The 24,975-nt window shown below is 45.2% G+C and overlaps 3 protein-coding genes and 1 long non-coding RNA gene across 9 annotated transcripts in view; 1 reads left to right on the top strand and 3 right to left on the bottom strand.

Annotated features, from left to right (window-relative positions):
- Window positions 1-20,151, bottom strand: part of HOXA6 (homeobox A6) — a 41,300-nt gene extending 21,149 nt beyond the window's left edge. Inside the window, exons 1-3 of one of the 6 annotated variants that reach the window (XM_068208351.1) lie at window positions 15,310-15,964; window positions 7,934-8,038; window positions 1,905-3,198 (exon numbers count right to left, since the gene is read on the bottom strand). In XM_068208351.1, coding sequence (XP_068064452.1) covers window positions 3,158-3,198; window positions 7,934-8,038; window positions 15,310-15,745 — 582 coding nt within the window. In that variant the 5' untranslated portion in view covers window positions 15,746-15,964 and the 3' untranslated portion in view covers window positions 1,905-3,157. Of the gene's footprint in view, window positions 1-1,904; window positions 3,199-7,933; window positions 8,039-13,577; window positions 13,986-15,309; window positions 15,967-19,958 lie in introns of those variants that run through there. The other 5 variants (XR_011004900.1, XM_068208361.1, XM_068208330.1 and 2 more) reach the window with 5 other exon arrangements.
- Window positions 3,566-22,044, top strand: LOC137484520 (uncharacterized). The gene is made up of 2 exons (XR_011004909.1): window positions 3,566-4,036; window positions 19,966-22,044. It is a non-coding gene; the product is annotated as an uncharacterized lncRNA (long non-coding RNA).
- HOXA5 (homeobox A5) lies at window positions 8,629-11,746 on the bottom strand. The gene is made up of 2 exons (XM_068208316.1): window positions 11,035-11,746; window positions 8,629-10,048 (listed from the first exon to the last, which is right to left on the bottom strand). Exons 1-2 carry the CDS (start codon window positions 11,594-11,596, stop codon window positions 9,798-9,800), a joined length of 813 nt encoding a protein of 270 aa, XP_068064417.1. The 5' UTR covers window positions 11,597-11,746; the 3' UTR covers window positions 8,629-9,797.
- HOXA7 (homeobox A7) lies at window positions 21,235-24,624 on the bottom strand. The gene is made up of 2 exons (XM_068208375.1): window positions 24,095-24,624; window positions 21,235-23,042 (listed from the first exon to the last, which is right to left on the bottom strand). Exons 1-2 carry the CDS (start codon window positions 24,468-24,470, stop codon window positions 22,759-22,761), a joined length of 660 nt encoding a protein of 219 aa, XP_068064476.1. The 5' UTR covers window positions 24,471-24,624; the 3' UTR covers window positions 21,235-22,758.
- Window positions 24,625-24,975: the final 351 nt, after the last annotated feature.

Genomic DNA, 24,975 nt, shown 5'->3' with positions numbered 1-24,975 from the left:
AAAAACTCTGATCTGCATGACTGTTAAAAGTAAAAGATCGCCGAAGTCCACCACGACAGCTTTTTCCCGGTATAAAGAGATACATGCACACATAGAGACGCATACATACAAATACCTGCCGGCTAGCACCAGATGAATTACACTGGGGTATCGTAAATATTATCCTCGGCATAAGTCCTGAGGCTCTATGGCCGGAGCACTACAGCAGGCTGCCGTGTTCCCACGCCACAGTAAAACACAACGAGAAGTGTTGTCTCGGTTTTTAAGATCAGCGCTATATTGGGAGAGTTGACCGGGCTCTGCTTCATATAATTTACTGTGATTAGATCTCAAAGTTTCACCGTGCCCTTTTCTACAGTAGGGCTCTGGCGCTTGGTTACAGAGAGGACTCAATTTTGTATAGTGTAAATCTGCAAGGTGACCTGAGCTGCCCAGCTCAAGTCTGGTTTTTTCATGTGGTTCTCTTAGTCTGTGAAGATGTGCTGAGGCAGGACCTCCAAAAGGCCTGTTCCGTGTCTTTCTGGTTTTGTTATCATAAACAAGAACCCAGCCAAGACCACCAAGTGTTATCTTGCACACGGCCATTTCGACATTTTACTGCAAGATTTATGGCTGTAATAAACAATCGCAAACCCTTTTCCCCCCAGTACTTCCCTTTAACAAACTTGTACCATCACCCTAAATTCTCAAAGAAAGAAAAGGATAGGATAAAATAGGCCAGCTCCCTTATTTTTCCAGAAGGACTAAAGGCTCGATTTCACTGGAGAAGGAGACTTCAATCAATTAATAAAGAAGCAAGAGTTTCCTGACAGAGGCTGGCCGAGAATGGGATGGGGACAGCACTGGAATTAAGTTGAGAGAGAGAGAGTAAATTTTCATGCACCAAGAAGAAGCAACTCAATACATACCGAAAGAGGGGGGAAAAGGGGATCCCTCTTTTTCCTGTGAAACAGGCAAGCATTCCTGTTACCCTCCACATACGCAGCTAAAACGTAATTACCACGAAAGATAAAAGAATAATAACAACAGCAATAATAATAATAATAGTAGTGTAATAATAATAATAATAATAATAATAATAATAATAATAATAATTCAAGTCAACCTCTTGCCGTGCCGGGCATCCTCCACCGAGAGCGGTAGGAGGAGGAAGAATCACACTAGCAGCCTGGTTTGACTTTGATTTGAACCATTTTGAATATATTTAGTCCCAGCTTTCCCCTCTTGAATGCGAGGCTGTCCCAAGTTTCAAAGTGACCGAAAAGTGACACCGTGTGCATTTTGTTTCTTATTAATCTTACACATTGACAGTCTTTGTTAAATAACAAGGCGTGCCCTTCACCAGGCGACATTTTCATATTTGTTAGACGCGGTGACCTGAAGTTCACCTCGGCCTTGGACTTAGTTTTTCTAAAAGGTCTATAACAGTGTCTTTTAGATAGCAGGGTGCTTTGCCCAGGTCACTTCTTCTAAGGGAAAAATAAGAAAAAAAAATCGAGGGAAAATGTAAACGTTATGGAATGTATCGACTGTATTCCTTTCTTTGTTCCTGGGAATGATACAGCCCCGAGGCTGCTCCTGCCTCCGCGGATGAGAGCGTCCTTCCCGATGGGCGCTGCCGGGGCAATGTTGGCATTTTTGCCCCAAGTTCAGCATTTGATAAAAGCAGTGGTTTCCCTGGCACTGGGGCTCCTCTTAACAACGGGATGGTTGGCGGAGTTTGCTCACTCTGTCCTGGTGTGCTTAAATAAACACACGTAAAACGTGATTTGTGCCCGGATTTTAAATGAATGGCCTTTTGAGCAGACTTTCCACACCAGAAAGCAGCGTGCTGAATGCAGAGAGTAAAAGGACAAGAAAGAGTTCGTCTCAATTTATTAACTGTTCTGTTCTAGCCTGTTGGATTTTTTTTTTTTGGGGGGGGGGAAGGGGAAACAATTAAAATAATAATTGAAAATAGTAAATATTTGTGTAAGTCGCGGTTTAAACTTCTTTGAAATTATTCTCATTGATATTTTTATTCTAAACCAGATTTAAAATATGAAATCCGGACCACTAATTGTTTTAGTGAGGAGGTAAATGGATTTCTGTCACCTACTCTTGAGTAAGCCGATTATAGTAACAGCTTTCATTCTGGGTATATCAAAGACGCATTGTTATTCTTGGAAACAATCCGCCTGCTATTCTCTAACAAAATAGATATTTGGCTACGGCTTTTAGCTTGTTATCAGGCTTTGCTCTTACACCAAATAAATAGTCTGGATGTGAAAGGTTATATACTATCTCCAGAGCGGGCAGGCTCCCTAAACGTGCAATGCCAGGGCTCGCTACAAGTGAGCAACAGCAACAACTTGTGAACAGCATCTACACGCCGAGCAAACACTTGCATTACACACTTTCCAGGCTTCAGCAGGTACTTTAGGCACAATCTCCGATAATCACTTCGGCTAATCTCATGTCTAACCTCTCGCGTACTTGTTCCCAAGATACAGCGCTCGCCTGCCACGATCCAGCTGTGTCTCTGGCAAATAATTCACGCGTACCAGTTACACAGAGGCCGGTGTAGGCTGCTGCTTTGGTGGTGGAAAGGCAGCAATGCGTGGTTGAGGGTGAGGTGCGCTTTTCCTTGTATTTCCCTGTCGCACTGTCCCCTCCTCCACACCTTTCAGGTCTGATTATGGCTATATTCGAATATCCTTTCCCTCTTCCACCGACCCATCAGCCTTAAAATTTCAAGCTGAATCCCGTCTGCGATTATGTCCTCCAAAATGAAGTTGCTTGAGCAATATTAGTTAGTTCTTCCTGCAGACACGTCTAACCAAGAAGCTAAAGATTTTACTCAGAGGCGGCACTGGGAACAAAAAAAAAAAAAAAAAATCCCAGCAATGTGGGAATCTCTCAGCGCTAAGAAATCCCACTAAACCTTTTCTTGGAAGGGTGAAGAGGGGTGGGTGGCGAGAGGAAAAACAACGCGTCCAACTCCCAATTTCGCTGGGAACTGCCGCCTCGGGTAATTCCAGAAGCCTGTGAGAACCCTCCAAATCACGGAGAGGCGCAGGGAGCCAGCTTCTCCGTAATATTTTCCATGGGTATCGCAACACGGCTTTACCGCTCCGCATTTTAAAAGAGCTCCTTCGGACCAAACATATAGCCCGTATTATCTCCAGCATGTCCTGTTTAAGCACAGTTTAGCGGTCGCTACAGAAATGAGAGCAAAAACAAAGACGCGGCTAGGATCGATACACGCGTTAATAGCTTCGCTCCTATCTTATCTTCCTGCCATTTTGCAAAGTGAGAAGGCTTAACATTAAACCTCTTAGAGCAGGTTATTATATAATAAACAAGGGTGAGGCATTTTGCTACCTGACTTTTGGAAGGAGGCAACATCAGCGGCTTCTGCGGGGGTAACGCATGTTTACCTGCCGCGGCTGAACCAGAGATATTCAGACACAAATGTGGCTGATAATTCAAGATGAAATACAACGTGTATTACTCTTGAAAAGAGGAATTTTCTATCCTTTCCTTGGTAATTGAGGTCATTCAGCCAGTAGAGTTCACCTGGAGTCCATACTGTGATACAAACGTAACTCAAAGCTATTTTATCTTTTGTGCTGATAGTCAAGATCTCGGCTATAACATTGACATCAAACTCTGTCTGGGCGAATGACTAAGAGTGGTGCAAAACGTAAACTTTTGACCCTCAACTTTTTGACCTGCAGTTGTAACGCCCTTAACCACAAAGATATACAAAAGCTATGCAGCTTCTTTTAGGAGTAAGAGACTCGCACTGTTTGTTTCAATACTTCTGCTTGTTTCCCCCAGCTTTCTAAGGGCGCTCTTTTTTGTGGTTACTTTTTTTTTTCTTCTTGCTGCTGAGAAATCGGATACTTTTGAATTTTTAATTGTTTTTTCTTTTCCTTAATCTCTCAGCTTTGTAAAATGCTGTTAGATCAGTTTGCACAGCCTTTCGGCAGCGTTGGAGGGAAGCCTGTTACTCAAAGGCGCTATATGGTTACAATTGCAGGTGAAATGCTGGGTAAGTTCTGGGCGTAAGGTTGGAAGGAATGGAGCGACGAGCGTTGGGGGAAAAGCTGCAGCTCTCTGCTGAAGGGTTTTAGTAATTTCTCCTTGATTTAAACATAAAGAAACAAGTCTAATTGTTTGCGAAGCCTTGTCTAGGCAAACGAGTTGACTGTGAACTTGGTCTAAAGCGAGCTCTGCTGGTGATTCCTAGGGTGTGCAGATTTATCTTTTCTGCATTTACTTAACCTGGCAGTGAACTGCACGGGCTGCCATTTATTATCCGGAGACAGACTTCACCTCAAGCAAGGACTGTTCCACAAAATTGCAATAATTACCCAATAACCTTCATAGCAAATATTATTATTGAAAAGACATTTTTTGGGGGGAGGGGATATAGAAAAGATTCCTTTTGCATGTTATAAGGCAAAATCCATGCAAATTTTACACCATCTCTGTGTCAGATTTGAAATTGTTTGTGCGCATAGCTACAGGAACATGTGACCGGGGTGGTCCATGAGTATTTGCCTTACAGAGGGACATTAGTGAAGATGCTTTAATTTGAAAGGGATAATATTTTCAAAGATGACCAGAAGGCTGTGGGAACTGTGGTTTTCTGCTTTAGCTAGTAACCCTAGCCTCAAATCGGGGAGATTTTGAAGGCAGAAGGAGAAAGGACTAAGAAAGCCAACGACATCTTAACTTGGTCAGGATATTTACTTGTGTCTGCATTAAATGCGTCAAATCTGTATTTACGGGGAGGGAAAACGCAATGCTCCCATATTCAGCGTTAGAAATCGAAAACTACTGATCCCCCCCTCATGATCAGTTCCATTCAATTTCCCATGGAGCAAATTGAAAACTCTATTGTCACCTTTCCACAGACACACACATATTAAATGTAAGGAAATAGCAGAATAATAATTTCCCTGTTCTGAAATTAGAGCGTTTGCATGATTTAGACAAGGCTGCAGAGCTGTAATTTACGGATGACTTTCTATTGGATTGTTACACTCCTGGTTTAGAGAAAGTTAGGTCTTGCAAAGTCACCAGTTCCACACATTAAGAGAGCTGCCTAATCTTTAATTGGTTTTACACTTAGACATGAGACACTACACGCAAGTATTTCTTTCAAAGGATTAAGTAAATTGTATTTCAAAACGCAGAACGCAGCTTGCCATTCGTAAAATAGAAAAAACTTGCACTTATTAATTCCACAAACTCATCAGAAAAATAACGTGTGGTGATAAAACCTCTCTCCTGATTCCCTGGGACAATTTCCAATGACATTTTCCCTCGGAAAACAATTCGGACCTGCGACTATTTTTGCAGAGTTCGGCAGTCTGGGCTCGTTTGAATTTCAAATTTCAAAGCGTATTAGGAAATCTTAATGCATTTCTGTGTTTGAATGGTCTCAACTGTGATGCTTAAGACAGGGCAGGGCCAGAAACAGGGTGAAGTTGTCATTTCTAGCTAACTTTCTTTTGTTTCTAGTGTTTCTTGAAGTACAGGCGGGTTTATACGCTTCTGGACTTAGGGATATTTTCCGTAGCTCTTGAACGACTGTACATTGTTTTGTGTGGGATATGGTCCAGAAGCCACATATAAAAATGTGGAAAATACACAGTAGCAAATCTTTTCACTATAGGCAATGAAAAAATACAATCCAGGATGATATCCAGGATCCTAAAATATTAGTCCAACGGGTGTCTGTGTGTGCTTGTATATTAGCCAGTTAATTCAAATAGCGCAATGTTGTTAAATACTGAGTAATCATGAGCTGTTTGTGTCTAGTACAATTCCTGTCTGCAAGCAAAGGGTTTTCCTTGGAAAAGGACCTATATATAAATGAAGACCAAACATTTAAGGGTTTTTCATGCCTTGCCTCAAACTATTACATTTTATGGCATATGGTATAACATAATACATGCCTATCATATACAACTTTCTGATATTCCTATTGACGAAAATGTGTCAACTAGAGTACAATAAAATCTGCGGCTGTTTATAAGGAAATTATTTTCAAATGTGAATTCGGATATGCTCTTCTAAAGCCTTTCTCATTTTTTTAATATGAAATATATGCAGATGTGTTTGTTTAGTGCTGATAGGAAGGATTGACAGACACAAAGGCATCAGACTCTATTTATCCTCTGCAAGGGTTGACTTTAAATATTAAATATTTTTAAAGCTGAGCTCTTTGGGAAGAACCTACTTTAGATATTACCATTTCTTTAAAGACAAATAAATTTAAAATAAGAATCAGTCAGCAATATGCAGACCTTGCAGAGGTACACAACAACCTCAGCCTCCTAAAACCCTGCGCCTTTCTCCCATTTTTGCTCACAGTGGCCAAACCAACCTAAACCACAATATTCAAATGGCATAGCACTGGCAAAATAAAACAAAGCCCATCTCTCACATCAAACCATTCCATTCTTTTACAAACCCGACTTTATGACTCATAAAAGAAAACAATGCAATCTGCTGTATCAATGTTACTCCAAACCTGTGCAGAGAAAGAGATATCCACAGCTAGTTTGGAAAGATAGATAGATAGATAGATAGATAGATAGATAATAGGCAATTCTCAGAATTCTACCATAGCCCCTGACTAGTCTGTTTATACCCCCCGAGATCACTCGCCAAAGTAACAGCTCTGAGGATAAGGATCAGGCCTTAATGTTACCCAGAGAAAGATAGACTTCCTTTCACCCTTTCATTCAAGTCCTGGAAATTCAAAGACTGAAGTTAAATCCGGCCATAAAGTTTATTGCTGAGTAATCACACTCTAGTGAGAACAGTCCACTTAAATAAAAAGAATGTTGAAGTAAACACGCAGCTGGGGCCTACCCCACAATGGCAGCCAGCAATATAAGGCAGAAAGGGAGAGAGCAGAGCTAGGGGGATATTTACAATCTTCAATAAACCAAGCCCGTATTTCATAATTTGCAGCACTCTAATGACCTGTAGTCTCTTGTATTAATGCTACAAGTTACAGTCAATTGGTTCGCTTAAAAAAAAAAAAAAGGAAGTCACAGGAACATATATATGTGTACACACATACACACCCTTTGTATACATGAATACACCAATATTAGACACATATATGCATCTGCACGCCTTTACACAGAAGTACATAACTGATTTGTACATGCAGGCACACATGCATATAATTTAAATACATTTATATTTATGCAGTTACTTATAGAATCAGGAAAAAGTTATAGCAACGTTATAAATGCACATCCCAAAAGACACTATGCACTCGCAGATGTACATACACACATAGCTAAAGCTTTCTGCACAACCCAATGCAGAAAACATGTATCTATGCACTCCAGTACAGTCTGTGCCATTTTAATACTGGCTCTGATGTGCAACATATTTCACCAATCCAAACATTATTACCATATCATCACGCCTCCAACTCTATCATGCCTACATAAGATACTGCCCAGATAATATCAAGCTCAATCTATTTTGTTTCCCCCTTTTTTTAATCGCCTGCAGTAACTACTCTTTGCTAAACAAAACCTCTGCAAACTTGGAGAGTCTATTGGAGCAAAGGAAGTAATTATCTTCTGCGGTAGTCAAAGTGATTAAAGCTAGGCCCCAAAATCCATCTCTGCCAAAGTCGCTTATTGTGGTTTACTTTGATTTCATCGTTAAAATAGAGAACTAGCTGCTGCGAGTGAAGGGATAGGGGGGAGGTATTTGCAGCACAACCTGGATCATTAGTGCTTGATCCTGCCTCTCGGGCTCGGTGGGACCGTCCTGAAAACCTCCAGGCGGAGAGGAAGGGAAAGAGAAAGAGAAAGAAAGAGAGAGCCGAGAGGCAGCGAGAGCGAGCAGGAGCCTCAGCTTCCCCACTGTACAAATAAACTTTAAGGAACTTGTGCACAAAACTTACCTTTGACTTGCAAGGAGCCATTTTTCACATAGTACTGAGAACTTGTGGTTTGGATACTTCTGTCCCTAAACCTGACAATTTGAATGGCCAGGAGGCACACGTAGCCTGCAAAAGAGTCAAATGAAGTCCAGCGTCAGTGAGATTATATGTTATGTGGTATATAATGTTGGATGTCAACTCCCCAAAACCATAAAACTTACTTTAATGGCACCACGTGACTTTTTATAGCCAGTGAGCCTATCTGTCTGTGCTATGGATGATTTTACGATCTAATTCATAGACAAAACCCTATTCATTTGGCACCCAAATGTCATATAGCCGGAACTGGGGCTTATAAAGTTTACTGTTTTATAACTTTTAAGGGAAGGCATCAATGTAACCAGTCAGTAAATGTGCAAATCTTTAGTTGCTCTTAGAAGCTCAGAAGAGTTAACCATTCAAGCTCTGATGGGGTAAGTAACATTGCGTTTATAGCAAACTAATTCTAGCGAAGAAAACCAAAAATCTTTAAAGGGTGAAGAGTGGGAATGTGGCTAGAGAGGGTTACTAATAGGAGTAGAGGGCTTGGACATGGCTGCCCTAAAATATACTTAATGAAACCACAGGAGAAATTCTAGAGTGATGCAAACACACCCTGGAGTTCTCAGTGTATTTTAACAAAGCACATGTTTTGGGGTTTGGGTTGTGGTTTGGTGGTTGTTTTTTTTTTTTTTTTTCCTTGTTTTTTTTTAACCATCAGCAAACAGTTAACAGTTGATTCAGCCACAAAGGGTGTTGATTTTGGTCCTGCGATGCAGCTTTCCACCTAGCGAGAAACAAGTAAGGAAGAACTTATAGTCAAACTTTCAATTAAAAATACTGGTAGCGGACAATTGCAGCATCCACCATACGCAACGTGCAGCAGGAGCCAGGTAAAATATTATAACAAACTCTGCACGGGCTAATTTTTTTTTTTTTTTTCTTTTCCAGAGGCAAATCAGGAAGCACAACTTCTTGCTTTGCACAAATCAGATCACAAAAACTTTACAATAGAAAGTTTATTTTTTTGTTGATTTCCAGTCAGGTTTTTTTAAAAACAAATAATAATAATAATAATAATTAAAAAAAAAGCTGATCACAGTTTGCTCAAACAGCCAGACTTTGACTATATTTGTAACTTTGTTCACAAAAAACATACATCACAGAAGCTGCGCTTAATAAGAGCCACTTCTAAGAGTTCGTGCAAAGAGTCATATACAAAGGCACAGCAAGGACATACTGCTTGGAATCACAGTTTTCGTCACAGATTCACTATTCACTACACGTAGGACAAATTCAGTTGATTTCATCATCTCACCTCTACAACAGCATTAATTACACAGGAATTATATAGGTAGTTTGAATAAAAATATTTTTAACAGCTTGGAGCTATACAGACATTAACACTTGACCACACATGCACAGTTAAGCAGGTTGAGTGCAACACATAACATTTGTACTAAACCGGGGGAGGGTTTCCTTTCTCTCTCTCCTTTTTTTTAGCTTCTTTTTTTTTTTCTTTTTGTTCTTTTTTGTTTAGTTTTGTTTTGTTTTAACAGTTACTTCAAGTAACACAGCTCGCTTCATATAAATAAGTTAAAACATCTATTATTTTTTTCAAGACAAAGCCATTCAAGACAAAGAAATGTACGATAAAAGCAGATCTACTTATACACGCGAGAGAATGGTAATAAACAGGCTCATGATTAAAAGATGAATAAGGGCGACAAGAACAGGGTTTCTTCACAGAAGTAACACAAGGAAGTTTTAGAAAGTCAACTTAGTACTGACATGAGACGACGCAGGGTCAGCTAATACTGCTCAGTACTTTTAATTGATCAAACGCTTAGGGACGGAATGCCCCTCCTGCAGCTGCCATGCTCATACTTTTCAGCTTATTATCCTTTTTCCATTTCATTCTCCTGTTTTGGAACCAGATCTTTATTTGTCTCTCTGAGAGGCAAAGAGCATGTGCTATTTCAATCCTTCTTCTGCGGGTCAGGTATCTATTGAAGTGAAATTCCTTTTCGAGCTCCAAGGTCTGATAGCGGGTGTAAGCAGTCCGAGCCCTTTTCCCTTCTGGTCCCCCTATGTTGTCTGGAAAAGAAAAGTACATGATTTAGATTCTCAGCAGCCTCTCGGAGCCTTCGTGTCTCATTGCAGCTACCAGCAACCAGGACCGTTATTCTCAGTCCTGCTTGGTTTTGTTTCTGGTTTGGATAAACGCTCAACAAGTTTCCCCCTCCAGCCCCTCTTAGGAAAGGCTTGGGGGAGGGGGATTTGGTAGTCTCGGTAAGTTTTCGCTTGGATTTGCGATTCGATTTTTTCTAATTTAATTTTTTTCAGTTTCTTTTCTTTCTTTTTCTTTTTTTTTTTTTTTTTTTAATAAGGTTAGTTCTCCCCCATGCCTCCCCCAGATAAGCTGATTTGGAGGATGTCTCTGCTGATAGCAGGGTTTCAGAGCTGAGAGAGCAAAGCTGAAACGTGCAGCCCATTCCCACGGCTGAGCTGGGGAAGGGTCTGGGAGGCAGCGAGCCTCTGGCCGCTCTCCCCGCAGCGAGGGCAGGGCAGGTACTCGGGGCTGAAAGTTGCTTTGGTCCCTCGCACCCCTCAAGCCCTCTACCCCGAGTTTGGGGCGACTCGCCCTTCCCCCTCCCCCACGGCTTCCCAGCAGTGAAAACTGCCCTTCTCGCCCTTTCCTATTCTCTTTTTAATATGTCTAAGCAAAATAAATGGGTTCAGCCGCGCCGTTCCCACTGGAAGATCCCCCATTCAGAGGAGAGCCGGGAGCAGCCTCTGCTCCCGATCTCCCTCCGGCAAGGCTCCTTCTACTCCCCCCGCCGGCGCTGGGAGCCAGGCGGGCGGTGTTTTCGGGGCCGAGAGTTTTTTTCCTTTCGGGGGGGACTCGCCCAGAGAAGGGAGCGTGCTTCCCTGCGAGCAGAGTTGTGGTGTGCGCGGAGACTGCCCGCTCTCACGCCCTCCTCTCCCCCTCTCCCCGACCTTGCTCGGCGCAGCCACCCGGTTTACATTAAATCCTCCTTTTCCTCCAGAGAAATAAAGAAAGAACAGGGTATTTGCTTTACCATGACTTATGTGCAGTTTTCGCATCCAGGGGTAGATCTGGGGCTGTGAAGGCTGGGCTGTGCTTTGGTCGGTCGGGGCACTTGCCTGCTCGCTGCTTGCTGGAGTGTCTTCCTCAGTCCCAGACGAGGTGCCAACCCCGTCTCTGCTGATGTGCGTGTTGCTGCTGGAATTGGACGAAGTGCTGGTGGAGTTGGCGAGGGAGTTTTTCACCCCGTGGTGACTCTCGCTGACAGGCGAACCGGCCACGGCGGTGCAGGGCAGAGGGTCAGGGGGAGGCGAGTGGGAAGACGTCGCGGGCTGGTTGTACCTGGGCTCTGTCGAGGCAGAGGTGGTGTTGGCCGGGTAACTGCGGGGTCTCTCATTGGCACCAAAGTGAGTGGAAGCAGAGCGCCCGACGCTGAGGTCCATGCCATTGTAGCCGTATCCGTACCTGCCGGAGTGCATGCTGGCGGAGTCCCTGTATTGCTCGCTCACCGAGCTGTGATCTCCATAATTATGTAACTGGTAGTCCGGGCCATTTGGATAGCGACCGCAAAATGAGTTTACAAAATAAGAGCTCATTTGTTTTTTGATATGTGTGCTTGATTTGTGGCTCTTGGTCGTTTTGTGCGTCTATAGCACCCTTGCACAATTTATGATGAATTATGGAAATGACTGGGACATGTACTTGGTTCCCTCCTACGTAGGCACCCAAATATGGGGTACGGCTTCACATCACGTGCTTTTGTTGTCCAGTCGTAAATCCTGCCTGATGACCTCTAGAGGTAAACTCGTGCACTGGTGGGGGAGCTGGGAGGGCGCGGGCGGCCCGGGGCGCGCCTCCCGTGCGCGCCGCCGCCGCCGCCGCCCGCCCGTCCGCCGGCCTCCAGCGCCACCCGCTGGCGGCGCGGGGGATGGCGGCGGTTCCGCGGGGTCGGCCCGGGGTGACGGCCCCCGACGGCGGCGCGGAGCGGCGCGGAGAGGCGCGGAGCGGAGAGGCGCGGAGCGGAGCGGGGCTCGCCGCCACAGGCACCGGCACCGGCGGCGAGGCTGCGGAGCTGGCGGGCATTGCGCCTCCGAGCCGGTCGCCGGGGAGCTGGGTGTGCAGAGAGCGCTCCGCTTTGTGCCTGCTTTCTCCTCCGTGCAAGGCTTTTTTACACCAGTTCACAAATCCTATACGATCCGTTCTCGGGTGCTGGCAAGGCTTATGTCCCTTTTACATATATATATGTGTATATAATTTCCCCCACACCTATTCCCGTGCTGGAGCTTTCGAGAGGCAGCCGGGTCCTTACGATGTGAAAAGGCAGATATCTACTAAAGATAAATATCTGCAGCGTTTTTTCCAACTAGGGGGTTAGATTCCAGGCGACTTTACGGCTGCTGTTATTTCATAGCCTCTCGGAGAGAAAAAAATCCTCTAAATGCGGTGGTAGCCATTTTGCATTATATTCTCCAGATTTGGCTTTTAAAACATTTAGAGTGGTAGCCCAAATTGTGCTGCCTTCCAAACAAAAGAGCCTCGATGCGTCTACAAGTGCATTTGTACACAGCTTCACATGCACACTCATGCACACGCAATATAATATAGAGAGATATAACATATATAAATCAATATTTTTTATGCGCTTATTTTGCTTTAACAAATCTCGAAGTGGAAGCGTTTTGTGGCAGCTATTTTTCTTCAAAGTATCAATTTATTTTTTCCAGTGCTAAGTAACGTGAATGTGAATTAAGATACCGCAGAAGCAGGAAAGAAAATCCCCAAGTTAATAAGACCTTTTCTTCAAATAAGAAAGGGAGGAAGGAAGGAAGGAAGGAAGAAGGAAAGAGAGATAAAAGGAAAAAAGATCGATCTAAGCTCACGAAGCCCCAAGAAATGTAGTCCATAATTCAAAGCCCCTTCAGTGCAGAGCTGAGCTCACCAAAACCTTAGCGTAAGCTCAACGGGAATCACAGAAAATTGCCCGCTTCAAAACCTCTTCCCTCTCTTCCCCTGAAGTTTAACGCCGAGTTTTTGCTTCAATACTATAGTGCAGACTAAGCAGTTTAGCGGCATTTAAAAGAAAAATCTCCCTGCAATTCATCCTCGCTCTAACTGAAAGTTTATACACAGGGATTTATACAATGTTTTCTAAAAGAAATTTTCTTCCTTTTGCTATTTAAATATCTTATACATAACTAAAACTTTTTTCTCCCCTGTGGATCATAAACTCCCAAATACAGAATACCGAGGTGGCCCGCCATAACGGGAGCTAGCAAAAACATAAACCAAATATTTTCTAAAATCTCTTGTCTTTCTACAACATAAGCATTTCTTAAAAAAAAAAAAAAAAAAAAAGATAAAAAATAATTTGCTTTTCTCACACAAGCACACCAGGGACACCCACCCACTTACCCATTTGAGATGTTAATCTCAAACATTTTAAATTCTGGGCCAATTCTCTAATGCTTTAACCTACGCCATATACGCTTTAGGAAGGTGGTTACATACATACATGCCTGTAGCTCGAAAGCCGGGGCTTGCACATATATTAGAGTAAGTCACAGATGATTGCAAATATACATCTTTTAACCAAGCCTTTTGGGGATTGATAGACTGTGACAAACCTATAGGATTTCAGTAGCAGAAGGAACACAAGGTAAATAATAATAATAGTAGCAGTAGTAAACACTAAGGAAAGGCCTGGTAGCGTTTATTAAACGTGGTTCTACTCCCCTGACTTTTCCTCTGTTTCTTCGCTGCTGGGCTGTGTGGAATTTATGAATTTGTTTTCCTTTTTCCATTTCATCCGCCTGTTTTGAAACCATATTTTAATCTGGCGTTCAGTAAGGCAGAGAGCGTTTGCAATCTCAATGCGTCGTCTTCGGGTTAAGTATCTGTTAAAATGAAATTCCTTCTCTAACTCTAGCGTTTGGTATCTGGTGTAAGTTTGCCTCCCTCGTCTCCCATGTGTTCCATATACTGTACCTGTAGAAGTAAAGACAAAACGATCGCATTGGACAGGGCCCAGTGATTTCAGACCAGAAAGACCGATTAGTATATTCTGCCTCCTTTTGCAGGCACAATCACGGGGAGTGGGGGAAGCTGCTCTGGTTTCCCGGAGGCTTTTTTTTTTTTTTTATTTTTTTTTAATTCTCTCTTTTCCTTTTCTCCTGCCTGACAAGCTGTAAATGCAGATGTGCTGTGTGCTTACGGTGGCGGGGTAAGTGGGATACAAAGAGGATTTAAGGTGGACCTAGGGAAGGTGCAGGAGGTAGCACGGTGCGAGTCGCTGAGCAGAGGCTGCTCTGTGCGCGCTGGGAGCCTGTGCGCACACACAGGCACAGGCACACGTGTGCTATCCGGGAAGCCTCACGCATGAGGCTGTGCGTGTGTGTATGCACGCACATGTGGCTGTGTTGACACAAACACACAGCCATTGCCATGGCTGGGACTACAGAAATATAATTATAGACATGAGCTAAAGATCATAGAAGAGCGTTTTGCCATTTGCTCCGGAATTTATTGCTCTTGAATGCAAAGCAGCATCGGAATGGTCTTGCTAAAAGTTTAATTTTCGAAAAAAGGAGTGAGACCTACCCTGCAGCAAACATAAACTCGGGAGGATGGGAGAGAAGGCGAGTCATTAGCAAACACTTGAAGTAAACATTTAAATTTGGGATTATAAAAATAAATGTCACCCCAGTGCAACCCTCCCACTCCACCCCCACCCTCCATTCCCCCAGCACCACTCCTGTACAGAATACTTCAATTATGTGAAGTTCACTCCTAAGTCTGAAAAAATTCGCGATGCCATGGAAGTGCGCCCACGGCCCCAGAAACGTGCTCTCAATATCCAATACTCGCAGGCTAATGAGCTGGGGGAGGGGGGCGAGTTGGAATGTACCACAAATGCTTTGGATCCTCAGTACAAGAGGGCATATTCCATGCATCGCTCTCTGACAATGAAGAAGCAGAGCAGAGGCTTTGGGATGGCTTTAAGAGAGTTATAAAAGTGCTGTGTTCCTTTTTATTTTTTTCCCCCTACTTTCCAAGGATTCCCCTGTAACTTTCACCAGTAAAACTACATACTGGGATCTTGGCCACCATTCCCTGGGTGCCAACGTACCAGGTCTTAACCTGCGAAGGTTTCATGTTACATATTGCCCTGCAGGAACCGTGTTTCTCCAGCACTCTGGATTTTATCTAGCAAAAAAAAAAAAAAAAAAAAAACCAACAAAAAAAAAAAAAAAACCCACAAACTTTTCCTTTTCCTCCCCTCTCCGCCCTTGACTGCACCGAGATGCCTTACCAGCGCAGGAGTTCATCCGCTGCATCCAGGGGTAAACAGGGCTCGTGTACTTCCGGTCGGTGCCTTCGTCATTTATAATTTTGGCTTGGCCGCCGCTGGTTTTGTACTGTTGATCGGGAGAAAAGTGCAGGTAGTCCCCGGGCCCCCTCTGTTTGCCACTGCCGGAAGGAGAGGCGCTACTAATGTCCTTGTCCGAATAAAAACAAGAGGCTCCGTACTCATAGGAAGCCCGACTGCAAGCAATGACGGTGTTGGACTGTTGGTAGAAACAAGGTGAGGTGTAAGTCTTGTCCTGCAGGCTGCTTGCCCCGTACGAAGCCGGAAAATGCCTGAGAGCATCATAGCCCGCCGGGTACAGGGGGATCTGCCCGAGGAAGGAGTCCTGGCCCCCGGGCAGGCTCCCCGGGAAAGTGGGATTCACAAAATAGGAACTCATTTGCTCTCCCCCTCTCCCGGACCGTGATTTGTTGTGTATTAGTACATCTGGCGATAACTATTAGGAGTCATCGAAGTGGTTTGTTTCTGGATGGCCGAGCGCCAAAAGCGACAGCAGAAAATAGGAGCAGCTGACGGCGGGGCGGCCAATGGGAGCGCGCGCGGCGCCCGCTCCCCCGGGGCCGCCGCCACCGCGCCGCCAACTTACCGGCAGCCCCGGCCCCGCCGCGCCGCCCCGCGCCCCCCGCGCCGCGCCGCGCAGCCCGCGGGACCGACCGCGCCCCCGCCGCGGCACCGCCCCTACGCGGGAAAAGAATCCAATAATAATAACAACAGTAACAGCGATAATTCCTGGCAGCGCGGGCGGTGCGAGAGCGGGTAACGGGGACACCCCCGCGGCTGCTGGAGGTGTCTGTAGGGGGGCGCCCTTAAAGTTGGAGGCCCCACGACAAGGGAGTCGCGCAACCCCGTGGGAAGGGTGGGCGAACCGCCCCCGGCTCTCCGGTGGAGGGAAGGAGGAGGGAGGGAAGGAAGGACACGGCAGTGGAGGATGCTGCGAAGGGAAACTTTGGAGCGGAGGGAGCACGTGAAAGGGGGAGCGGAGCGCCGCGCAGCGTGGGGGGCGAGGGGGGGCCCGGCCTCTCTCCATTTTGCCGTCGCGATGCCACAACTGCATCCAAGAATTTTTAAGCTATTCTAAAACGTATTTATTTATCCATTCAGTCGAAAATTGCCCCTCCACTAAGGCTTCCCTTCGGAGCTCAGGGAGCCCGCCCCAGCGCCGAATCCAGCTTTTGTGAGAGAGGCTAACGCGTTCTGAAATAGAAGAGGTTTCATATCTTAATGAACATCCCCGTAATTAGGAGGTTGGGGCGGTGGCCTTCTGGGGAGTAGGATTTTTGATTTGCACGAAGTGCCCGAGGAGGCCTCGGGAAGAGCAGCATGGGCTCCCGGCGCCCCCCGGCAGCCCAGATTAAGTTCCATGTGTCTCTTCTCCCCAAGTCTACTCTCCTCCCGCCAGAGTAGAGCCGAGAGAATCAAACATTCAAATTCAAATACGAGCCAGTAGGACTATTCCTAATTAATACAACCCCTCTAATGAGTCAGCAGAAGCCAATCGATTTCGTTGTTGCTCCGAATAGTTTGATTAAATGTGGATTTGTGTCTTTAAGAGGGGAAGAACAATACACGAAACAAACATTTCCACCTTAATTTTTCAATATGGCAGTTACCCCATAGCGGAAATATAATTCTTGGCCCAGGGCTCGGACAGTAACTGTTCTGATGAAATTTGCTGATGCGGGTTTAATTCAGACATAACCCTGCAGTTCCTGCAGATAACATGAGGTTGTTCATTCCAATATGTGTTTACTCATAATCCGTGCCCATTACAACAGATTGAATAGACTAATTTTAAACGCGCTCCGTCACATAAAGTGACATTCGTACGAGCACTGTTTCCTAAAGCAGCTTTCAAAGAAGAGTTTTGTTGTTGTTGGGAGACTATTTGTCTCATTTCCGGGGGCAGATTACGATACCTATAAAACAGTAGTGAGTTAAAACATCGCTCCACAATAGTTTGTATTGTTTGCAGTCTCAGCTGGACTTTCACATTCAGATGTTGATTGCCTTCGGGTTTTTTTTCAACTTCCTTAACCTCTTCAGTCCAGCTAATCAACAAACACACCTGGTAGAATTACAGCTCACTAGCTGCATGCTTTGAGAAGTCATTTCAGAAACATGTATTTCCTGAAAAGCAGATTTCTCCGGGAAAATAAGGAGTTTTCTACTCAGTGAGAATAGAGTTTAAAAAGGAGGAAACACCAGCAAGCAAGCACTCATACACAGCATGCTAAATGTGAAAAGCCTTTTGAAAGAGCATATTTTCGCCAGTTTAAGTCAGAACGAAAACGCGCCATGAAAAAAAGGATACTCGGGACAAACAAACCCCACCGGCCTTACTTCCAAAAAGTTGTGGGCAGACAATCTTTTGTTTGAATCCATCACACAAAGACCAAAACAAAATTTTAAATAAAAATTGCTCCAGGCTTAGTTATATTTATATTTTGTAGCATGGGTTACAGTCTGATTTCCCCCCCTCCATTTCTTCTTGTTTCTTTCCCGTTTTTCAAGTTACTGTTAGCGTCCAAACCAAGTTGTGAAAGCTGACCGCAGGCAGCGAAAATATTTATTTGCTGATCCCATCATACGAAAAGGAATGGAATCTGCACGTTTGCCTGACTGGGTCGCGTTCGAGTAGTTACAGTGACAGCCAAGAAATCTGCACCGCAATCTCTGCTTCAGTCACATTCAGGCGTCCTTTCCGCTCCTCCCCCTACCCCAGAAAACCCCGAATAACAACAATCTGCTGCCCCCCAAGTCTGCCGAGGAAATGTCCGGCCTGAACACGTTTCACAGCAGTTTTCCTTCACCATTCCCGCCCCCACTCTGAAAAGCAGAAAGCAAGCCAGTCGCTGCATTTTGCCACCGCAACAAAGTCACACTTCGCGATACCTGTGTATTTCATACCCCGTTTATTTGTTTTCGTAATTCCACGCACCCCAGCACCTCCTCCACAGAACATTTCGCCTTCCTCCTCCCGCCGAAAACGCGTCCGCGACCCCAGCCACTTTCGGATACAGGTGCGGGAGTAGTTACCCTCTTAAGCTTAAAAGCCTCCTTCTCTTCGTATATAAAACCACTTTCAAATCATTCTCGTGCTTGCCAGCATCATCAAAACCAACCTTTAACTAATCGCTCCTAATCCAAACAATTTGGGCAAGGCGGACCGTTGTTTAGACTGGCGGGGTACAGAGAGCCTGGCTGGGGGGACGCGGGCGGGTCCTCCCCAGCCGGCTCCCACAGTGATAACTTGCAGTTGACACACACCGAGGTAGAATCGGAGGGGAAGGGGAGTGGGCAGAGCCGGTCCTGCCGGAATATTTTGCTCGGGGGCGAGCTTCGATACTCCCACAGAAAAAAAGTAGGCCGCATTTTTTTTTTTCCCCCTCTTGGTCTTTTATTTGGGCTCCCCCGAGCAGCACAGGCTGCCAGCGCCGCTCTTCCAGGGACTGCGGGGGCCGCTCCACTCCGCGCCCGCCTCCGCCATCCCGCCACGCCGTGGCAGCACTGAGCACCCGCGACCCGCAATAAATAATCCGGCGCTCACTGCAGCTCCAGTCCGGCGGATACCGCAATGCAATGCAAATGCAGTGCTTTATCAGCCCGGCGGCACAGGCAGAGCCGGGGCCGCCGTTTAAAGCCTTTCGAGCGGCTCTTTCGCCGTGAGGAGGCGGGAGCGGAGCCGGGCGGCAGCGGCGGGGGGTTCCGGGGCCGCCGTCCCCGGGTCCTCGCTGCCCCCCGCCGGCACACACCGCGGGGCACCGGCCCGCCGGCCGCCGCTCCCCCGCCCCAGCGCCGCACCGTAACAGTCACAACAAGGAGAAAAAGGGGGGGGAAGCTCCGTCTCCGGCGCTGAAATGGGTTTAGCCGCCGCGAAGCCCGCTCCGCGCACCCGAGGCGCGCAAGCCGCCCACGCCGCGAACCGCCGGCAGCAGACCCACGGCGGGGCAAGGGATTTATGTAGGCAGCGCTTGATCTGATAAAGAAAATCTGACACATTCGCGCCGTTTCCCCGTCTAGAAATAACCTTCCTCCCGGACACGGCAGAGACATTTTGCTGTTTGGTTTTTTTTTTGGTTGTTGTTTTTTTTGGTTTTTTTTTTTTTTCCTTTTCTTTTTTTTTTTTCTTTTCTTTTTTAATGAAATAGAAAAAAAAAATAAATCACATCTAAATTTCGTCAACTGCAAATGAAATTTAAGCTAATGAGTTAATGCTGCGAATTAGTATTAAAAATGTTTGGGGATATTACATTTTCCCCCCTCGTGCTGGGGAAAAAATTCCCCTCCACTGATGCTGTAAAACTGAATTATTAGAAAATAACCAGAATGTCACAACATACCCCTGGCTAATGCAAAAAGAAATCAACTTCGTGAAAAAAAAAAAATCCACCGCTTCTTTGCTAAATCACAGAAAATAAACATTTTATTTAGGCATATTTTTGCATGCACTGCTTAAGTTAAAATCAACTAAGCTGCAGCCATCTCAATTTTTGGCCGGTAACATTTCCATTTGGTTTAATTGCACATGTCTAATATTTAAACGTATTAAGCCATTTTTCCCTGCTTACAGTAGTGTCATATACATTTCTCACCTTTTAGGTTCTGGCTCACAGGAGCCCCTGCGACTTTGACAGCTGTCGCTTTGGCTGCACAGGAGACGAATCGCCCTCCTTTTGGTGCCAGAAGAAGCAGGAAATTAGCCAGGTTGCAAGTTGAAAATCTGCCACGCCAGTGCTTTGAATCCAATATGCCACACCTTCCAGCGGGGGAACTGGAAATTGCCATCCCGGATCTGTGTTCTAGGCGGCTGCTTATGCCGAACCCCAGCACACTTTGTTCACTATTGCCTTACAAAGAACAAATGAAATGGGGATTGAAAGCCAGAGAGATCCGAAGCAGGACAGAGCTCAGCAAAAGAATGCGGCTCTATTCTCGCAAGGGAAATTATAAAAAAGTTCATGTTCACGGTTACCATCCACATGACCGACAACGACCAATGGAAAAACCGAACAACTCATAAAGTTGTATTGCAAAGTTGTAAATTTTCATAAACAACAACGGATTTATGGCCTTTTCCTCATCACTAAGAAGAGGCAGGTCTTAGAGAGGCGCCATCTTACCACAGAGGCAGCACTGGAGTTTTTTAAAAGACCTGGACTTTGTACTAATTTCATTAAAATTACAATTAGTGTGTTGACTAGGAACGGAGTGTAGTAGAAAAAAGGGAACTTCAGCGCAAATAATGCTCCAGGTCTTACCTATATTTATCCAGCCGAATAAAAGGACTTTTCAGGTTCGATTTTTTTTTTCTTTTAATTAGAAAAAAAAAAAAAAAGAAAATGGGGGAATATTAGATCTCATTGACATTATGTGGCACCTGGCAAAAATAAGACGTTTTCTAAAGCAGGGCAGTTTTCTCCCATTTTCGTGCTACCGTGATGCCCCCTGGCCCCGAAAGCCGCACACACAAACCACACATGTACCCGATCAGATCATTTACACTTGGAAGTTTCGTCTTTCACTTTCTGTTCATTACAAAATATTCTTTCACTGCGTGCGATTTCGACTTGATCGCCGATCGTCTGGACTGGGGTTATGACTGCAAGAGGACACGGGAACACGGTGGAAGGAAGCTCTCCCATAAAGAAGGCTTTCCGCTTTATTAATCAACAACGCTAGGGAAAAAAATCACGCAGTCGAGATAGAGATATTGACTGATTCCCATCAATTCATCACCTTGAGGTTTTTTTTTTCCCTCTTTCTGATCACCGAAAAAAAAAAAGTTTAGATGCTCTAATTTCTTTGTTAGTCTATGTAATATATTTTTTGTTGCTTCCCTCGAACTGGTTCCTTAATAAAGAAACACAATTCATTGCCAACAAGCATATTTATTTTCTGTGTAACATAAAACACATTTATCGTGGGAGATAGTTGAACACGGTATCACTTCCAAAGAGAGTTCACAGACATTTTTTTCCCACTTCCAATACTTACACGGCATATCCAAATGTTCACAACGAACACACCGAAACACATTGTAACATACAATTCGTGAATAAACTTTAGCCAAACCTTCAAGACGGATTTATACAGTTCTTAACAATACATCATGCTACAAAGTTTCCAAATTAATTACATACTTCCCAATTTATGACATGATCTTACAAATGAGGTTCAAGACGAATATAAAAGACAAAAAAAATTACAATATCCTCTATTGTAGGAAAATTCATGGTATTACATATTAACACTTTCAGATAATCAGGACAAACAGTTTGTGGATTTTTTTTTAAGGTGGTTATATGATCATTTAAATTCACTTTTCAAAGAACACTTTCCGCTATATTAAGTAAGATCAACGTAGAATAAGAAAACGGCCTTTAGCAGAAGCAGCTGAAGGTAGAAGCCAACGGGAGATATTAAACCGCTTTGTACAATATTGGCGTGTGTTTGCTTCCTCTCTCGGAATAGCAAAGAATCGAGAACAAAGATATATTGCAGCATATGGTTTTCATTTATAATTGCTTTGGAATAAATATATTATTTTAAATTTAAATATACTCAGACTTTTCGGTACCAAATTCTATACCAAAGCTATTGATGCGTGCTTTACGAACGACTACACTTACATGTCTAAAAGCATTTTGCGATTCACATTAGTAATCTTGTAACATCCTTTTGACTACTAAAATACAGTATACTTTCGAAGATAGGTAGGCAGAGCAAGATATATAGGTAGGTAGTCTGGAAAATAGGTAGTACAAATAATTGCTGTAGATTGTAGTGGTTTGTGGAACATTTTTTCCCCCTTACTTGCTGTTTAACCTTTTGTTAGTGTAGCTGTTACTTATGATACTTTTCTAACAACAATTAAAAAAAAAAAAAAAGAAAACAACAAGAGAAGTGCAGAGCTACTTATTCAAAATTAGGTAGTTTTTCTTAATGTGAGCCTAATGCACTTTTCCCCTTACACATGATTGGGACTATGGAGTCAGGTAGTTACTTCGGAAGGTCACGGTTTACTATCTGTGCAAGCAGCAGTTCTCCCACTGAAATGTCCCCTGAAGAAACCCACCCAGGTTTGGGTTAATGAAGAAAAAAAAAAACCAAACAAGCTGATTGTAAGATGCTCTTAGGAGATATTACCGAAAGGTTCGGCATAGGGCAGGTTTGGGGAGTATGGGAGAGTGGAGAGAAGGCTGGAAAACCAACCCCAGAAATGTTTTCATGTTTGCAAACGCTTGCTTTCAAGATGATTATTAAAGGGAACTAATTTAATTTTTAATAAAAACAGTCTCTTTTTTTTTTTTTTCTTTTCTCCTTTAAAGGGAGCTTTTCCAACTGTCATGTGCACACACTATTCTAAGAGATCACTTCCTCGAGTGGGACTCCTTAGTCCTCCTCCTCTTCGTCTTCTTCCACTTTCTCGACAGAGGTTGCTGCTGACGTGGGCTCGTTGGGAGCCGGGGTGCTGGAGCTCTCCTCCTTGTGCTCCTTCTTCCACTTCATCCTCCGGTTTTGGAACCAGATTTTGATCTGCCTCTCCGTCAGGCAGAGGGCATGGGCGATCTCTATCCTCCGCCGCCGAGTCAGATAACGATTGAAGTGGAATTCCTTCTCCAGCTCCAGAGTCTGGTAGCGGGTGTAGGTCTGGCGCCCTCGCTTCCTATCTGGACCTGAAAACAGGCATACACACGGCCCGCAGTTAGACAAGAAGAGAAGTGGAAAGTTTTCTCTTTTTATTTTTCTTATTGATGTTGTTAATAAACAAACAAACAAATAAATAAATAAATAAACATACAAACAAAAAAGTGGCCGAGCCAGAGTGAACGATCCCCTTCTTCGACTTCCACCCGCCCCCCTACTTTGCCCTAACAAAGACATTTCAGCCACACGACCTGCCCTGCTCAGGCAGGGCAAAAATTAAGTTGCTCGAAACCTAGAAAAAGTGAAGAGAAAGCGTTCAGGAGAGGAGGTGGGGGAGGAAATTGCTTTTGGGAGGAGGAACTTTTCCCCCAGGCGATGTATTTCCCTAAAACCTTCCAGACTTTCACGTTTCGCAAGGGGAAATAAAAAGCTGGAAGGCTGGGCTGTATTTATTTTATTTTAATGTCGTGGGCTCCCCCCACCCATCCCGCCTGGATCGTAAACAATACATAGCATTTAGCTCCAGAAGAGAGCTCTCCTTTTTCACACACAGTCTCGTGCCCCAGTTCCCCCCTCCCCCCTCCGTTTTCCTGTTTAGTACATTTCTATAGATTCTTATCTCCGTGGAAAGGGCAGGGGGGACGAGAGTGGCACGTCTCGGCAACGCGAGCTGGCCAAGTCCACAACACGCCGTCCCTCGCTCCTAAACGCCTCTGTCCCCTCCGCCTCACCCAGCGAGCGGGATTTTTTTTTCCCAACTTCGACAAGAGGGCAGGGGAGACGCTTATCCGTGGGGGCTCTGGGAGCCCGCAGCCAACTCTCCGCTTTTTCATAGCAAACAGCGCAAATCAACTCAATGCTAAAATTCCATAGCAAATGGAGTTAAATAAATTTACGAGGCTAGAACCCATTAATTGGGCAATAAAAAGTTTTATGATACTCATTTACATACAATGCCACGGGCTTTCTACGCAATGGCGCCTCGGCTATAATTAAAACCATAAAGGCTGTGCTGACAGTAATCCTGGCGACACGCTTTGCCTGGCTGCCACGGCTCCGAGCCCTCTCCGCTCGCCCCTACCTGAAGACCTCATCCAGGGGTATATCCGGAAATTAGGCTCAGCCTGGTTGTGCAGGTTGCTTTCCTCCGCTTTCTCACAGCTGGGTTTGGTTAGCTCATTGCAGAGGACGGGAATGTTCTGATCAAAAGAGGAACAATGCAGGTTGTAGGCATCAGAGCCCAGGCTGTATCCGGAAGAGAACGGGCTTTGATATATGGTACTGTTCACATTGTACAAGCCGGGCATGGAGGAGGCGAAGGCACCCGCGCCTGGTCCATAGCCGCTTCTCTGGGAGTTGCTTGCAAAGGAGCAAGAAGTAGGCTCCGCATTTTGGAAAAGAGAAGCCCCCGCCGTATATTTGCTAAAAAGCGCATTCACATAATACGAAGAGCTCATAATTTTGACCTGTGATTTGTTGTCCGGCAGGCTTCAGTGTCGGTTTTACGAGGTAGCGTGATATATGATAACATTACACCCCCAGATTTACACCAAACCCCATTTTCTTTTGGACTGAGCTGCCCGGAGCACGTGACCGGTCATGTGACGCCGCCCGCCAATCCCCGCCCGCCTCACAGGTGGTGCCGGCCGGGGCCCGACGGTGCCCGGCCATGGACGGGCCGGGGCCGCGGCCGCCGCCGCGCCCGGCAGCGCCCTCCAGCCGCCGCCAGCGCCGCCCGCTCGGCCCCGGGGACACCGCACCCCGCCGGCTCGCTGACGGACCGGCGGCCGCTGGGAGAAATCGCATTTTAACGCTTCAAATATGTATATGTATAGTTGTCCGTATGCGTCAGGTTTAAGGGAGGTGGCTCGTCGTCCGTCCGTCCGTCCCCCCCCCCCCCCCCGCGTTGTTTTCGCGTAATGGCAAGAAGCAGGCGGTAACCCTGCGACAGGGTTTGCGAGG

The sequence above is a fragment of the Anomalospiza imberbis genome, chromosome 1, assembly GCF_031753505.1.
Source record: "Anomalospiza imberbis isolate Cuckoo-Finch-1a 21T00152 chromosome 1, ASM3175350v1, whole genome shotgun sequence".
Taxonomy (NCBI): Eukaryota; Metazoa; Chordata; class Aves; order Passeriformes; family Viduidae; genus Anomalospiza; species Anomalospiza imberbis.
This window is presented reverse-complemented; position numbering and strand designations above follow the sequence as displayed.

What these genes read in the sequence shown, in the direction of transcription:
- HOXA7 (XM_068208375.1), bottom strand. Translation starts at nt 24,470, where the DNA reads ATGAGCTCTTCGTATTATGTGAATGCGCTTTTTAGCAAATATACGGCG. An exon ending in CCCCTGGATGAGGTCTTCAG is followed by an intron (nt 23,043 to 24,094) that starts GTAGGGGCGAGC and finishes GCCTGTTTTCAG; the next exon opens with GTCCAGATAGGAAGCGAGGG.
- HOXA5 (XM_068208316.1), bottom strand. Translation starts at nt 11,596, where the DNA reads ATGAGCTCTTATTTTGTAAACTCATTTTGCGGTCGCTATCCAAATGGC. An exon ending in AAAACTGCACATAAGTCATG is followed by an intron (nt 10,049 to 11,034) that starts GTAAAGCAAATA and finishes TTTCTTTTCCAG; the next exon opens with ACAACATAGGGGGACCAGAA.